The 17067-nt window shown below is 37.1% G+C and overlaps 1 protein-coding gene across 3 annotated transcripts in view; it reads right to left on the reverse strand.

Annotated features, from left to right (window-relative positions):
* SLC39A12 (solute carrier family 39 member 12) overlaps positions 1–17067 on the reverse strand; it is a 76112-nt gene that overhangs the window by 20298 nt on the left and 38747 nt on the right. For all 3 annotated transcript variants that reach the window (XM_087420899.1, XM_087420898.1, XM_014783646.2), the window contains 2 exons: positions 15355–15513; positions 13569–13756 (listed from right to left, as the gene is read on the reverse strand). In XM_087420899.1, coding sequence (XP_087277025.1) covers positions 13569–13756; positions 15355–15513 — 347 coding nt within the window. The remainder of the gene's footprint in view (positions 1–13568; positions 13757–15354; positions 15514–17067) is intronic.

The following is a 17067-nucleotide window of genomic DNA, read 5'->3' on the forward strand; positions in this document are numbered from 1 at the left end:
GAAATTACACAAGGTTATAAACCAATATGACCTCAATAAAATAGTTAAAAAATAAAAATAAACATAAAACAAAACACGTGAAATGGGCTTCTGTGATTAATGATGGAATCCTTTTGAGTTGTAAATGTTTTTAACACACAATTTTGTTCACTACAGCATTACATTTAAAAATACTCCTTATAAAACATGTCCTTTTATTAAATAAAATTTGTTACCCAGTACCAATACCTTTTTTACCCACAAGATGTTAAAATAAAACACAATTACAAGTTCAGCAAAGTTGTATGATACAAAATCAACACACAAAAATCCACTGCATTTTTATACACAATGAACAATCTGAAAAGGATATTAAGAAAATAATTCCATTTGCAATAGCATTCAAAAGGATAAAATACTTAGGAATAAACATCACCAAGAAGGCAAAAGACTTGTACACTGAAAACTACAAAATGTTGCTGAAAAAAATTAAAGACATAAATAAAGAGAAAGACATCCTATGTTCATGGATTGGAAGACTGAATATTGTTAAGATATCCCTACTAGGTAAAGTGATCTACAGATTTAATATAATCCCTATCAAAATCTTAATGATCTTTTTTTGTACAAATAGAAAAATCCATCCTAAAATTTATATAAGATTTCAAGGGATCCTGAATAGCCAAAACAAATTTGGAAAAGAACAGAATTGGAGGTCTCACACTTCCAGGTTTCAAAACTTCCTAAAAACCTGCAATAACCAAAAGAGTGCAGTCCTGGCATAAATATAGATGTGTATAGCTATGGAATAGAATAGACAGCCCAGAAATCAATTGTTGCTTACATAGGCAATTGATTTTTCACAACAGTGCCAAGACAATTCAATGGGGAAAGAACAGTCCTTTCAACAAATGGTACTGGGAAAACTGTATATCTACATGCAAAAGAATGAAGTGGGACTCTCACACCGTATATAATAATAAACTCAAAATGGTTCAAAGACCTAAATATAAGATCTAAAACTATAAAATGCTTAGAAGAAATCATGGGGGGAAGAGCTCCAAGACGCTGGATTTTGAAATGATTTATTGAATATGTCACTAAAAGCTCAAGCAACAAAAGAAAAAAATAGATAAATTGGACTTTATCAAAATTAAGACCTTTTATGCATCAAAGGACACTATAAACAGAGGGAAAAGGCAACCCCTGGAAGGAGAGAAAATATTTGCAAATCATATATCTGGTTAGGGTTAATATCCAGAATATATAAAGAACTTGTACAGCTCACAACAAAAATACAAACAACCCAATTCAAAAATCAGCAAAGGACTTGAATAGACATTTCTCCAAAGAAGATACACAAATGCTCAATAAGCACGAGAAAAAGTGCTCAACATCACTAAACATTAGGGAAATGCAAGAGTATCACAATGATATACCACTTCACACCAACTAGGATTGCTGTTTTCAAAATAACAGAAAATAAAAAGTGTTGGTGAGGATGTGGAGAAAATGGAACCCTTGGGCGCCCTTGGTAGGAATGTAAAATAATACAACCACTATGGAAAACAGTAAGGCAGTTTCTCAAATAATTAAAAACAGAATTACCATATGATCCAGCAACTCTACTTCTGGATACATACACAAAAGAATTGAAAGCAGGGACTGCAAGAGATATTTGTACACCCACGTTCATAGCAGCCCTATTCACAATAGCCAGAAGGTGAAAGCAACCCAAGTGTCCACTGATGGATAAATGGATAAACAAAATGTGGTATATGCATACAGTGAAATATTATTCAGCACTAAAAAGGAAGAAAATTCTGACACATGCTATGACATGGATGAGCCTGGAGGATCTTATGCTAAGCGAAATAAGCCAGTCACAAAAGGAAAAATACTGTCTGATTCCACTTACATGAGGTACCTAGAGTGGTCAGATTCATAGAGACAGAAAGTAGAATGGTGGTTGCCAGGTGGTAGGGACAGGGGGTTTGTGGAGTTAGTGTTTAACAAGTATGTTGTTTCAGTTTGGGAAGATGAAAAAAGTTCTGGAGATGGATGGTGGTGATGGTTGCACAAGGTGAATGGAATGTACTTAGTGCCCTTGAACTTACACCTAAAAATGGTTACAATGGTAAATTTTATGTTATAAATATTTTAGCACAATAAACACACACACACTCCAAGGTCTCACAAGCGTTGCTTTGATTAACTTTTTAGCTTATTATAATATTATAATAAGCAGCATTTAGATTATATCTAAGAAACTATGTGATAAGAAGAAGTGTCATTTACTGCCTGGTAAGGATTGTCATCAGTCTGCATTGAGAAACATGAAATTTGGGGTTATGTTTAGATCTCAAAGTCCCAGAGCATAAATGTCATGGACTGAATGTTGTGTCCCCTCAAAATTCCTATGTTGAAACACTATCCTCCAATTTGACAGTATTAGGAGGCGGGGCCTTTGGGAGGTAGTTAGCATTAGATAAGGTCATCAGGATGGGGCCCTAATGAATGGGATTAGTGCCCATATAAAAGCCCTGAGAAAGCTTGCTTAAGACAATAAATTCAGCCCTCACGTTCTCATGCTTCATTAATAACTATAAAACAATCCCTTTCTAGAGTATTGGAATCACTTCTTTTTATAGTCTGTGGTGCGGACCACTTTGAATATCTTTGTGACTGCCTGCTGTAGCAAGATGGAGGGAAGTCTAGAGGTTCCTTTCCTTTAAGGAACCTGGCTGTCGGGCCGGCTCCGTGGCTTAGCGGTTAAGTGCGCGCGCTCTGATGCTGGCGGCCCAGGTTCGGATCCCGGGAGCGCCCCGAGGCACCACTTCTCCGTCCAACGTGAGGCCGGGTCCCGCGTACAGCAACTAGAAGGATGTGAACCTATGACATACAACTATCTACTGGGGCTTTGGGGGGAAAAAACTGAATAAATAAAATCTTTAAAAAAAAAAAAAAAAAAAAAGGAACCTGGCTGTCCCTCTGGCTGGACCTGGTTGGGGAAAGTTGCCTATCCACAGAGATGAGGTTTTATCAGCTAGAAAATCTCAGGAAGGCCCTGCTGGATTTCTCTTTCTACAGTATTCTGGAGAATGAAAATTTGCTCTGGAATATTTGCATTGTATAAAATGATAAAAATATTGTATCAATTCTTGCTTTTAACAATCTCCCAACAGTTTAATTCAATAACAGTTTGGGTGTAGCTTCAACGTAATCTATCCTTTTGGTTATTATGTAAGTTTTCTCCTTGTACTATTCAATTCACTTTCTTGGTTATGCCTTTTGACAGCAATGTAAAAGGGGACCTAATAGTGTGTTCTATTTTAGCTTCATATTTGTTTATTAATAGTAAGTCCCTCAACACAGATTACTATGTTGACTCAACAATATCCTAATATTGGGAGATTTGTTCCTGTTGACACAGGTCCTGTTTTGCATTTAGGTCTTTTTAAATTAGTAGCTATGTTCACAAAACAACTTAATACAACAGTTCTAATTTTCCTTATTAAACAAGAAAGCAAGGACTACAGCTCTCAGTGTATCTGGGACCATCAACCTGGAAGCTTATCTCAGGATTATTTTTAAAAATCCAGCATTAGATATTTTATTTGTTAAATATTAAATACAGGATATTATAGGCTTTACCTCCTCAGTGGTATCTTCCCAAGGGAATTCATGAAGCAGTTTGCAGCAGAAGATAAATGAAAATTTCTCTTTTGAAAATTGAGTTATGAGAGAAAGACCACAGCATTGTCATACACAATTAGGAAAGACAAAAATGTTACTTTCTTTTAACTTGTATTTAACAACTCGCTTCTCCATTTTTTCCTTAGGGGAAGCAATTCAGTTAGACAAATTCTTAATTATATAGCTCAGCAAAAAGAACCATCAGCCAGCTTTAGTATTTTCTTAAGAAATGGATTACTTTGGAAGATATATTTGTGTGTGTGTGTGCACATGTGGATGGTTTAAGAGACTTGCTAGAAGAAAAGAGACATAAAGAGCAGAAAAATACAAACATTTCTGGTAGTCAACTTTTTTAAATTACAGAGCTCAGCATTCATCAAAGTTGGGTCTATTAGTCATTTGCTCGGTAGAAAATATCTAAGTGTAGGATTTGACTGATTTTTAGAGAAAGAGAATAGAAAGAGAGTAGAAATGTTACCAAATCGTTGGTAAGAATAATTCACACTTCTTGTTTTTGTGAAGAAATAATTGTGAATGTTAAATTATATTAATTTTAATGCCTGAAATGGTTTTTAAATGGTTGTCACTTTTTTCACAGCAATAGAGTATTTAAAATGATTTGAATTGCACTCATTGATTTCAAGTACAATATTTGTTGACAGCAAACACGTATATCAAGGTTATTTTATATGTTTTTTTCAAACAAAATATGCCCTTTCTATGGAAGGATATTGTTTAAAGGGTATTATTCCTAGGTATTGCCAAATTTCAAAGAAAGGATAGCTTACTCGTTTTTTGGATGGAGAAAGGATTCATTTACCAGAGCCAGCCTGGTGATTGTAGATTACTGACTGAATTGCATTGGTCTTATCCAGATTTCTCTGAGAAAGAGAGACTCAATCACAGTCGATAAACTTGAAGATAAATAAAGAATGACATGACGGGGCGGTGGGAATAGGATTAATATCCTAAAAGCGTAGGATTCTATTTTAGTTTAATTTTATAGTCATATGATTAAGAAAAGAGAAGAAGTCTAGCTAGAAAGGTGGCTGTGGGTCAATTTTTGTTCTTTTCACCCAGTTCACTATCTTGAAGCTGTTCCATTGACTGAACAAAAATAATTGTAGAGAAGCCAATGGATGCTCTTCATCTGGATTACTGATAATACTATTTGTTGACTGGGTTTAATACTCAGATCTTATTTTTGTGTTTGAGTATAGTTTAAAGCAGAGTATCCTATGTTCGAATTCAAAGCACTCTTTACCCTGCCTTTCACGCGAGGAAAATTATCTGGAAATTGGAAAATGCTCCACGCAAAAGTCTAGCTGTGATATTACCTGGAGGAGACACTTCCCAGAAGAGGATAGATAAGCCAACTGCCTTAAGTGACTGCTCTCAATTTTGCTGTTTCCTCCCCCATTATGACACAAGTGAAAGCAAGTTTGAAGGGAGATCAATAATAGCCTTAAAGAGAAAGAGAAAATTTGAAAGAACACCTCAAAAAAGTGCAGAGAGGAGGGGGAAGAGATCCACAAAACTGTGTAATAAGGGAGATTGGTGGGGGGAGGGGCCTAGAAGTAAGGTATATTCTCAACGAATCCACCTTGATGTACACAGAGGGGGCACCTGAGTTGTGTTTTGTTTTATTTTGTTTTGGCATGAATTGGTGAGGCGCTTCCTTCTCTCCTACCTACCTCTCTGAGGTACAGTTCCTCCACTACCAGCTCGGGTGCTTTTAACATATTAGACTCTGGGCAGTTGTCCAGTTCTCCCAATTCTAGGGATACCTCTAGTTACATCCAGAGTGATAGCCCCTGGAGGTTTCTACGGAATCTTGTTGCTATGGAAACAGTGTGCAAGATCTAAAACCTTAGGGAAAACGCCTTAAAGGCTTGAAACTTGTTTCAGGTCCAAAATAAATCTTTCCTTGGCATAACCTATTTATGTTTTTTTAAATGAATTAATTTATTCTTTAAATAATAAATCATATTTGTTAAAAAATAAAGTCTCTCTTATCCACACTGCTGAAAAAATAATACTTCGAGGGCTTGTCTTTTCCTTCTATTTGAGAAATTTTGTAATCTTTAGAGAAGGTGGATATGAGAAATCCTCTAGACTTTCAGTTCTGAGAATTTTCTTGGAAGGAACTTTCGGTTTTCAGAATGAATGAGATGCTACTACATAGATGCTTCCATTCCCAAGCGCATCTAAATCAAGGTTAGTAGCACAGGGATATATTAGTTCTCTATGGCTGCTATTAACAAATTACCACTAACCTGGTGGCTTAAAACAACACAAATTTGTTATCTTACAGTTTCACAGATTGGAAGACTGACAGGGGTCTCACCGGGCTAAAATTAATGTGTCTGCAGAGCTGCTCTCCCTTCCAGAGGCTCTGGGGGAGAATCCGTTTTCTTGTCTTTTCCAGCTTCCAGAGGCTGCCTGCATTCCTTGGATCCCGGCCCTCTTCCTCCGTCTTCAAAGTCAGCAACACCAAATCTCTCTGGCCCTCCTTCTGTCCTCACATCCCTTTCTCTGACCACAGCTGGAGAAGGTTTTCCGCTTTTAAAGATTCATGAGATTAGATTGGGATCATCCAAATAATTCAGGATACTATCCCTATCTTGAGTTTCTAAACTTGAATCACATTTGCAAAGTCCCTTTGACATGCAAAATAACATAATTCACAGGTAAACAAGATTAGGACATGTATATCTTTGGGGGGCCATTATATCTACAGAGAACAAATCTCATGAAATCTTTGTAGCAAAGATGGGAGGATGAAAAAGACAGCAAGCCAATAGATCTGGTTATAAATAAAATTTAGGGAAAGTGGATAAACAAGATAAATGGATACTAACGTATTAATCAGAGGGATTGCTAATTATATCAGACACTTCTTTTGTTATGTGACACTTCAAATACTCTATCAAGGCCCCACCACTTACTTTCCACAGATAGGTGGAAGATAAAAAAAGGAAAAGATAGTCTGTGTAAGCAGTAAGCAGGAAAGCAGATGTGACTATATTAACATCAGACAAAGGAGATTTCAAGACAAGGAGTTTTACCAGAGATAAAGACATAAAGACGGACCTTTCAGCAGGATAAAAATATCAATTCATCAAGAAGACATAACAACCTTAAATACGCATGCATCTAATAACAGAGATTCAAATGCATGAAGCAAAACTGATAGAACTAAGAAATAGGCAAACCTACAAATATAGGCCAATATTTTAACATCACTCTCTCAATAATTAACAGCACAAGTGGAGAAATAAATCAGTATGGAATTTGAAAACATGAACAACACTATCAAGCAGCCTGACTTAATTGACATTCACAGAACCCCACACCCAAAAACTGTTGCATTCATGTACTTTTCAAATGCAGATGGGGCCATTCACCAGGAGAAACTATATGCTGGCCCATAAAACAAGCCTCAAAACATTTCAAAGTACTCAAATAATATACAGTATGTTCTCTGACTCTAAACAAATTAAATTAAAATCAATAACAAAGACATTTCAAAAAGTTACAAGTATTGAGAAATGGGCAACATATTTCTACATAACACATGGATCAAATAAGAAAAAAATTACGTGAGAAATTAAAAAACATTTCAAAATGATCAGTATCGAAAGCACAACATATGAAAGTATATGGGATTCAGCGAAAACCGTGCTTAGAAGGAAAGTTGTTGCTTAAAATGCTTATATTAGAAAAGAAGATTTAAAATCAATGATGAAGCAAGAAAATAAACAGAAAATTAAATACAACATGAGTAGAAGGAAGGAAACAATAGAGATAAGAGCAGAAACAATAGAGAAAAATCATGAAGCAATGGTAAACAATCATTGCCCGTTTTTCCGTTTGTGGAATTTGTGCTTCCTGTTCCTACAAACTTTAGCACTGTCAGACCACAGATCCTTGTTTTGAGGAGAAAACACTAGGGAATATTTCCACTAACCTTGAAGCTGTGACTACCACCTGGTCATTTGAGCTTCTCATGTCAGTGGATCAATCAGTAGAGAAAAAAGTTTCAAAAACCTCCCAACAAACAAAAGTGCAGGACCAGATGGCTTCATCGGTGAATTCTACCAAACATTCAAAGAAAAATTAATATCACTCCTTCTCAAACTCTTCCAAAAAATATAAGAGGAAGGAATTCTTCCAAACATTTTATGAGGCCAGCATTACCCTGATACCAAAACCAGACAAGGACACCACAAGAAAAGAAAATTACGGGCCAATATTGCTGATGAACATAGATGCAAAAATCCTCAAAAAATATTAGCAAACTGAATTCAGCAATACATTAAAAGGATCATATGTCGTGATCAAGTGGGATTTATTCCAGGGATGCAAGGATGTTGCAACATCCACAAATCAATGTGATACACCACATTAACAAAATGAAGAATAAAAATCATATGATCATCTCAATAGATACAGAAAAAGCATTTGACAAAATTCAACATCTATTTATGATAAAAACTCTCAACAAAGTGGGTATAGAGAGAATGTACCTCAACATAATAAAGGCCATATATGACAAGCCCATAACTAATATCATACTCAACAGTAAAAAGCTGAAAGCCTTTCTTCCAAGATTGGGAACAAGACAAGGAGGCTCACTCTTGCCACTTTTATTCAACACAGTATTGGAAGTCCTCACCAGAGAAATTAGGCAACAAAAAGAAATAAAATGCATCCAAATTGAAAGGAAAAAGCAAAACTGTCACTATTTGTGGATGACATAATATTATATATAGAAAACCCTAAAGACTCCATCAAAAAACTGTTAGAACTAATAAAGGAATTAAGCACGGTTGCAGGATACAAAAATTCATACACAAAAACCTGTTGTATTTCTACACACTAATAACAAACTATCAAAAAGAGAAATAAAGAAAACAGTCCCATTTACAACTGCATAAAAAAGAATAAAATACCTAGGAAGAAATTCCACCTACAAGGTGAAAGTCCTATATTTTGAAAACTACAAGACATTAATGAAAGAAATTGAAGAAGACACAAATAAATGGAAAGATATTCCATGCTCATGGATTGAAAGAATCAATATTGTTTAAATGTTCATACTACAAAAAACCCCAAATAGCCAAGGAAATCTTGAGAAAGAAGAACAAAGTTGGAGTCACCACACTCCCTTATTTCAAACTCTATTACAAAACTATAGTAATTAAAGTAGTATGGTATTGGCATAAAAACAGACACATAGATCAGCGGAACAGAATAGAGAGCCAAGAAATAAACCCATGCATGTGTGGTCAATTAATTGACAATAAAGAAGCCAAGAATATACAGTGGGGAAAGGACAGCTTCTTCAATAAATGGTGTTGGGAAAATCGGACAGCCACATGCAAAAGAATGAAACTCAATCATTATCCTACACCATACACAAAAACTTGAACATAAGACGTGAAACCATAAAACTCCTAGAAGAAAACATAGGTGATAATTTCCCGGACATATGTCTTGGTGATGATTTTTTGAATCTGACACCGAAAGCAAAAGTAACAAAAGCAAAAATAAATAAGTGGGACTACATCATACTATAAAGCTTCTGCACAGCAAACAAACAACAAAATGAAAAGGCAATCTATTGAATGGGAGAAAATATTTGCAAATCACATATCTGATAAGGGGCTAATATCCAAAATATATGAAGAATTCTACAACTCAGCAAAAAACAAACAATCTGATCAAAAAATGGGCAGAAGATCTGAATAGACATTTTTCCAAAGAAGACATACATATGGCCAACAGATACATCAAAAGGTGCTCAACATCACTAATCATCAGGGAAATGCAAATCAAAACCGCGATGAGATATCACCTCACACCTGTTAGAGTGGCCATTATCAAAAAGATAAGTGTTGGTGAGGATGTGGAGAAAAGTGCATTGTTGGTAGGAATGTAAATCGGTGTACCCACTGTGGAAAACAGTACTGAGGTTCCTCAAAAAATTAAACATAGAATGATCATATGATCCAGCAATTCCACTTCTGTGTATTTAATCAAAGAAAATAAAAATACTGACTTGAAAATATATGTTCACCCTCATATTCATTGCAGCATTATTTACAATAGCCAAGAGATGAAAACAATCTAAGTGTCCATCAATGGAAGAATGGACAAGGAAACTGGGATATATATGTATATACAATGGAATATTATTCAGCCATAAAAAGAAGGAAATTTTTGCCATTTGCAAGAATATGGATGAAACTCGAGGGCATTTTGCTAAGTGAAATGTCAGATAGAGAAAAACAAATACCATATGACCTCTGTTACATGTAGAATCTTAAAAAAAAAAACAAGCTCATAGGTACAGAGAACAGATTGTGGTTGCCACAGGTCGGGGGTAGAAGTGGGGGGATGGGGTTTGGAAGAGATGGGTGAAGGGGGTCAAAAGGTAAAAAGAAAAAATAAAATTAAAAAAAGTTACTATACTGGTGGGAGGAATTGTCACTGGTTACCATGAGGAGTTAGGGTTATTTCTACATAATGGAGTAAGGAAGGAACATATCCAAAAACTGGGGGATTCCTTGGAGCATCTCTTGGTGCTTCCACGCCGCGTGACAGTAGTGAGCAGCCAACTACAGGAAACATGACCTGACAAGGACAAAGCAGACCCCTCAGTGAAGACCTGGGTTGCCCTACAAGGAAAGCAATGTAGGTCAGCCAAAGTGCTGCCTGAAGGTGAGGAGAATCAAGACTAGGTGCTGGAGGACAAACATGATGAATATCAGATGTTGCCTCAAGACCAGCAGGGATTGGAGCTTGTTCCACTATTTCGTATTAAGTCTTTGTGGAGTTTTTGGCTGGCTACCAACAGAAAGGGACTTTGGGATAGATGGGACTTAAAAGTAAAGGAGAGCATGAGCATATTTGAGTGGTGAAGGGGTCAACTGCTAACGGACGTCACTTGTGTGCTATTTCATATCCTCAACCCCAACTCTCACCGCAGCCACCGGTGCAGAGACCGGTTCCAAGAAGGCATTGATTTGTTTTGCACAGAGGCTTGCTTCAGGCCCACACTGCATTCATCTTTTTCCTGCCCTGGGCTTCTCCAGGGTGGTGTCACGGGACCACCGTGGGAAATCCCTTGACACTCAAGCATGCATAACCCGGAAGTGTGGGGGGATAATGCTTATAGGGCCAGCTTTGAACAATGGGGACAGGGGCCCCCTCAGAAGGTCCTGTGTGATGGTCCTCCATAGTGGTGGTCCACTTAATAAAAACACATTGTTTCATTGACTTTTCATCCTTCTTTATTTCACTTTCATCTGCCCTTCACTCCTGCTCCGTGGGATCACCTCCCAAATGAATTGCTGTCACACACGCCCTTGTCTTAGCCTCCGCTTGGGGGAAAGCCAGGCTAGGACACTGATTTTTGTAACAGAAGATGAATTTCTTCAGGCCACCCAGAGCTGCATTCATTCTTAACTTTCTTTAGAAACTATTCAACGCAACTAGGAGTCAGTGCGCTCGGATAAGGCAACACCACTTTGGAGAATTTAGGCTGGCAGATTTCCATAGAAAAGCCTTTCTTCCTTGTTGACTTCATTGTTAATGGCTCCATCTTTACCCCTAGTTCTTTTTCTTTTTGGAATTTGAAATTACACACCCAATTTCTTTGAAACAAACAAGCAAAGCAAAAGTCTAGCTAATCCTTTCACATTAACCCTGCTCAAAATGGGCCTGGTAAATTTCCAGGGTTTAGTAAATAACCAATGTATGAAAGTCTTCTCTCTTACTGTTTATTTGCCATCATTTATTTTCTTTGCTGTTTTACAGTCGTGAAACCTTGTTTTCCTCCCTTTAAATGACAAAGAACTATTTTCTTTGGCACAGCCCCCGAATGCAGCAACTGTTAAACTTGCTGCTATGTGAAAGAGTCATATTTGTTTAGAAGTTACTCAAAAGGCCGTGAGAGCAGGCGACCTGAATTTTAGGAAGTAGCCCCAGGAAACTCAGAGTATTTTCTTTCCTGTCTTTTTGCCAGAATGCTGGTTTTTCCTTGGCCAACAGTAATGTGCAACAAGGTCAAGATTTATTCTAGTTGGAATCTCATAGAATATCAGCCACATTGCTTTCTTATAAGCAATTGCTTATCCTTACAAGCCCAGGAGGAGAAACATCGAGGGGAAAATGACATATTTAGCTTAGGGTTCTACATGACAAATGGTTCTTGATAATCTTCTCAGGTCAATTTTGGGAGAGTAGACTTCCTAACAAAAAAAAAAAGAAAAAAAGGATTGACTACATACATATACAACCACTATAGTTGAAGAGAGATCCAGACTGTGTTAAAAAACAAAATAAACTTCAAAAGAATACAGCAACTTCCCCCAACTGACTCATAAAGAGAAAAGAAATTAGAACAGAAAGCTGAAAATCAGGAGACTCAAGAGCGAATTTGAGAACTGATATATAGATGTTTTAAACAAAAGGTAGCTTGCAACATTCAATGATGAGTGACAGTGTGCTTTTCAAGTCACACAAGGCTAGAATTCCAGATTTCTCAAACTGGAAGGATCGCAGAATTCTGTAACATTGACCGTGGGCTGGGGATTAGGATTCAGAAAAGAGGGGTAGAATTTAACCCACTTTTAGCTATCTTCACTGTCAAGATTAGGAAATTTCCTAAGTATCATACATAATATTTCTAAACATGGAAGAACATTTTGGTGTTCACCTCATCTGTTTGAATCTCATGAGAATTAAGAAAAACAACCAGCAAGTCAGAAGCGTTTTCACTGGGGTTAAAATGGTGGCACTTAGCTCCCTCACTGACATCTACGTCAAGAAAGCACTGTTATTCTGGTTGTATCAGCATAGGTTCCTGCCTTCCAGATTTTTTTCCTTATGATACATTACTTTTTATTTACTTCCAGGACAATAGCTGGATTCTGCCACATCATTAGGCAATCCCAATGGTCCTGTTCCACATGTTATCTTGAAGATTGTTTATTTTACTTTTCTGCTCCAGGATACATGTAATCGTATATTCTGCTTTTGTTCTGATTGACTTTCCATTGATTTTCAGTCTTCCATATTTCTTTTGTTAATTTATGTCATTTTTATTTGCCTTATTCTGACCCATGAGAAGGGATAATCATTATGACGTTCACTTTAAGACATTTAAGTTATAAACAAGTCTAAAAGAAGGTGACCTTGAAAAAACACTGGTTTATCTTGCAGAGACCAGAATTTAAGGAGCAAAAAAATATAAAATTTCCCAGGTTCAATTCCTTCATAAGATTATAGAGAATGAAAAGTAATGACCTAGTTAGCGTTAGTGTCAGCAAGGACCTCTTTAGGACATACATGTTGCAATTTTACAGACCCAATACTATAATAATCCTTCTCATTTCATGGTATGATAGCCCTTTGACAATTAAAACTTAAATATAGATGAAATCATTATTTTAAAAAATATGGTTGGTTAATTAAGTCAAACAGCTATTTAATTCAATGACAAATTCAGTTGAACTATTTTCCAAAGCATAAACGAAACAGCTGACTGTTTAACCGAACTTTTCATCTTTTAGCTGGCAGTATAATCATCATCCATAGAGGCAGAGCTAGAGCACAAGGAAGTGAGGATCACTTTTTGACACTTATAAAAATTTCATTCATTCCACTTAAATTCAGTAAAAGAATGTCAATATCTTCTGTAGCTCAAATTATGTTTCTTCTGCCTACAACTTATTTTCTTGGATTATGCAGACTATTTCTTTAGCCTTTTATATAATCTATATTCTTCTTCTCTTCTCCCCATCTATCCTTCCATTTTATTGCTATTTCTCTGTCTCACACTTTCAGTGTTTAGAAAAACAAAATAGGAAAGCCACAAAGCTTACCATTTCCACCAAGGATAAATATAAGAACATCCCAGCAGTAACTGTTAAGATCCAGTTTTGAACACATGGATCCGTTGACACGGAGAGACCAATATACAGTCCTATGAAGGCAGTTAGAGCACTTATAAAATTCATCAGAATGGCAATCTTAACAGGAAGTCCAGAGCTTAAGAGCACAGCAAAGTCTCCTGAAAATTTAAGGGAAAAAGAAAATATAATTATCATTTAATTGATGATGCCTTTGCTAGAGTCCTGTGCTACTAGTTTGCTTGAAATTTTAGCAACTGGGACCAATTTTATAAGTAAAGTTGATCAGTTAATAAAGCACTTTCCTATATGTCTCTAGGATTCATAGCCAACTCATTATACTATTAGGAAGTTACATTTCAAGAGCTCTACTCCTTTTACTGCTCCTGGAGATAGCAGACAGAGAGAACTGTGACCTACTCTTCAGTTCCTCGTGTCCTGCGACATTTTCAACTTAGACAAATGCAAAATAAAGCACTTGCTGTTCCAGGGTTTCTAAATCTTTTTGCCTGGAAACTTGCCAGGCGAAATCATGAGGTGGTAAACGTTATGCAGGCTTTTATTATTTACTTTTGCAAGAACTGCTGTGGGGAACGAGAAAACTACTTAATATGAGATTTTAAAATCATGGCAAAAGTTGGTTGGGAAAACAAATTTTTCCTTTTAGAAAACGGTTTACTGCCTTGATGATTATAGGAAAATGAGCTTATTCTCTCCACAACATTCCTCTAAAAGAAGAATGACCTTTTAATCTGAGAGCCCCTATTTCTTAGTTTTGGGGCTTGGGATCAAGCTAAAACTCAATAAAGAGACACCTAGGGACTCAGTTTCCTAGTTCTGTTGTATAATTGGTCCTATGAATGGGTCTTAAAGCATCTTTTCTGGCCTGCCACAATCTGTCACACTCTCCTGTGGTTTTATTATAGTAGCTAAAAGCAGAACCACAGGGGATGGCACCCAGACCAGGAAGGACCTTGGATAAACTGCTCTGAGAGGGATGGGTCAGTGAGGAGTTGGTGACAGGACTTTGGGCAATAGACACTTAACACCAGAGGGCAGGGGTGGCCCAAGGGGACAATGTAGGCCCGAAAGTGGGAACAGGATGAGTGACTGTCAAAAGCCCTCTCTTTAGGGCATGTGTGTTCCTGAGACCAGCCTCTACTCTTCTGTGCCTGTCTCAGAAATGCCTATTCTGTCTCATCTTGGTTCCTGAGAGGCAGAATTTGAATTACAGGGCTATTAAGATTATCCAGAAAAAGAGTCTTATGCACATCTGCTACCATACGCCTATCATTTCAATTTTATGCTCAGCTTTACACTTTTTGTGTAAATCGAGTTGATGAAACCATGGTTTGGCTTTAATTTAAATGTTATTTTATCTCATTGGCCTGTTTGCTGACATAATGGGTAAAGTTCCCCTCTTAATGTTTTTCCCACATGTAATATGCAGATTTTAAAGTCCTTGCCAAAGTTCTTTAAAAGGTTTCTCTGAATGACTTTCTCCCATCTAGAATTCTCCAGAATCCAAAAAGAGTCACTTCTGGCCCTGGGAAATATGATAAAGGAGTCTAATTGAATTTCATCCCGAGGTACAGGAATTTTTTTATCAAGTTCTCTTCCTATGGTTTAAATAAATCATGAACAGAAAATATTTATCTTTCAATTGTAGGTTAGAAAAAGAAGCCTAGTAAATCATAGCTAGAAATATATTATGATTTTCTCAACAAGCAGGAAACAGTGATTCTACTGTCAGACTTACCCATTTCATGTGGAATTTCATGACACAAGATAGCAATTGTTGTGGTCACTCCCGACTCGGATGAAGATGAGAAGGCTGCTCCTATTACCAGCCCGTCTGCAAAATTATGCAGGCTGTCCCCAACCAGTATCATTATTGCCAACAAGCTAATGCTTTTGCCTACAGAACCAAATAAAGGTGTGAGAAGCATTAACAGAGCACAGGAATCCTTCAAATACGACCCAACTTTCCCATCCACCCTTGATGTTCTTAAATTCCATCTAAGTTATCCCACTTTGTTTCAGCTTTCAAAATAAGTCAGGCCTGGAGGTGCAAATATGGTAACCAACACAATTTTTCTAACAGGTCTTACTAATAATGAGATCAATTATGCACTGGTATTCTCTATTCTATCACCTTGTCCACCTATGCCAAAAGATGAAAATTTAAATAATATTGTTATAACCTCCCAAAATACCACTGATGATCTCTCCATGTGTGTCTTTTTTGTGTGTGTGTGTGTGAGAAAGATTAGCCCTGAGCTAACATCCGTTCCCAACCCTCCTCTTTTTGTTTTTTTTGTGCTGAGGAACATTGGCCCTGGGCTAACATCTGTGCCCATCTTGCTCTACTTTATATGGGACGCTGCCATAGCATGGCTTGACAAGCAGTGCATCGGTCTGCATCAGGGATCTGAACCCCTGAACCCCAGGCTGCTGAAGCAGAGTGTGCAAACTTAAGCACTACACCACCCGGCTGGCCCCTTCCTTGTGTCTTTTGTAAAGCATTTTAAAATAATTTAATACCCTCTCTGAAGAACTCCCCAACTATGACCACGACAGAACCACTACCAACTGGCTGATCCCAAAGTTAGCTTTGAAACAATTACTGAATATTCTTCTCTTTCTGAAAAATAACTTTCAGTACTAGACCAGCTAGACATTGAACAAAACAAAGAGAAGCTGTTTTCTTGGGATTCTATTATATAATATCCATTATCTGATTACTAGAGAGTCAATGAAATAATTTAGATCATAATGAGTTTAATTAATGAAACAATTTAGATCATAATTGGGTTCAAGTTTTTAATGGACAGAATTTCTGTTTTCAAAAACCTAAAATCGTATTTTAGTATAACCCAAATATGGAGTAGAATGACTAACAAATATAAAAAATATTTCGGGGACAACACTTATTCGGATGGTAAACTGTCTAGGTATACCATTTGATAAGAATAGCCATTAAAATCAACTGTCATACTGGGGCTGGCCCTGTGGCGCAGTGGTTAAGTGCACGCGCTCTGCTTTGGTGGCCCAGGGTTCACAGGTTCGGATCCCAGGTGCACACCAACACGCCACTTGTCAAGCAACGCTGTGACAGCGTCCCATATAGAGTAGAGGAAGATGGGCACGGATGTTACCCCAGGGCCAACCTTCCATGGCAAAAAAGGGAGGATTGGCATTGGATGTTAGCTCAGGGCTGATCTTCCTCACACACACACACACACACACACACACACACACACAAAATCAATTGTCATAGTCTAAAACTTCATTATACATCAGTTGATGTACACACACTGTGTGACAAGTGGACGTAGTAGTTGTTACTGTTAGAACTGAACATAATAGTCTAATAATTGTACACTCAGGAAAAATAGGAAGAGGTTACCTCCTGGTTTCTGTTATGTGGTCTATGACTGCAAGAGGAGCATATTATAATATGTTTTGTTAT

The sequence above is a fragment of the Ceratotherium simum genome, chromosome 32, assembly GCF_057802395.1.
Source record: "Ceratotherium simum simum isolate JZ-2026a chromosome 32, ASM5780239v1, whole genome shotgun sequence".
Lineage (NCBI taxonomy): Eukaryota > Metazoa > Chordata > Mammalia > Perissodactyla > Rhinocerotidae > Ceratotherium > Ceratotherium simum.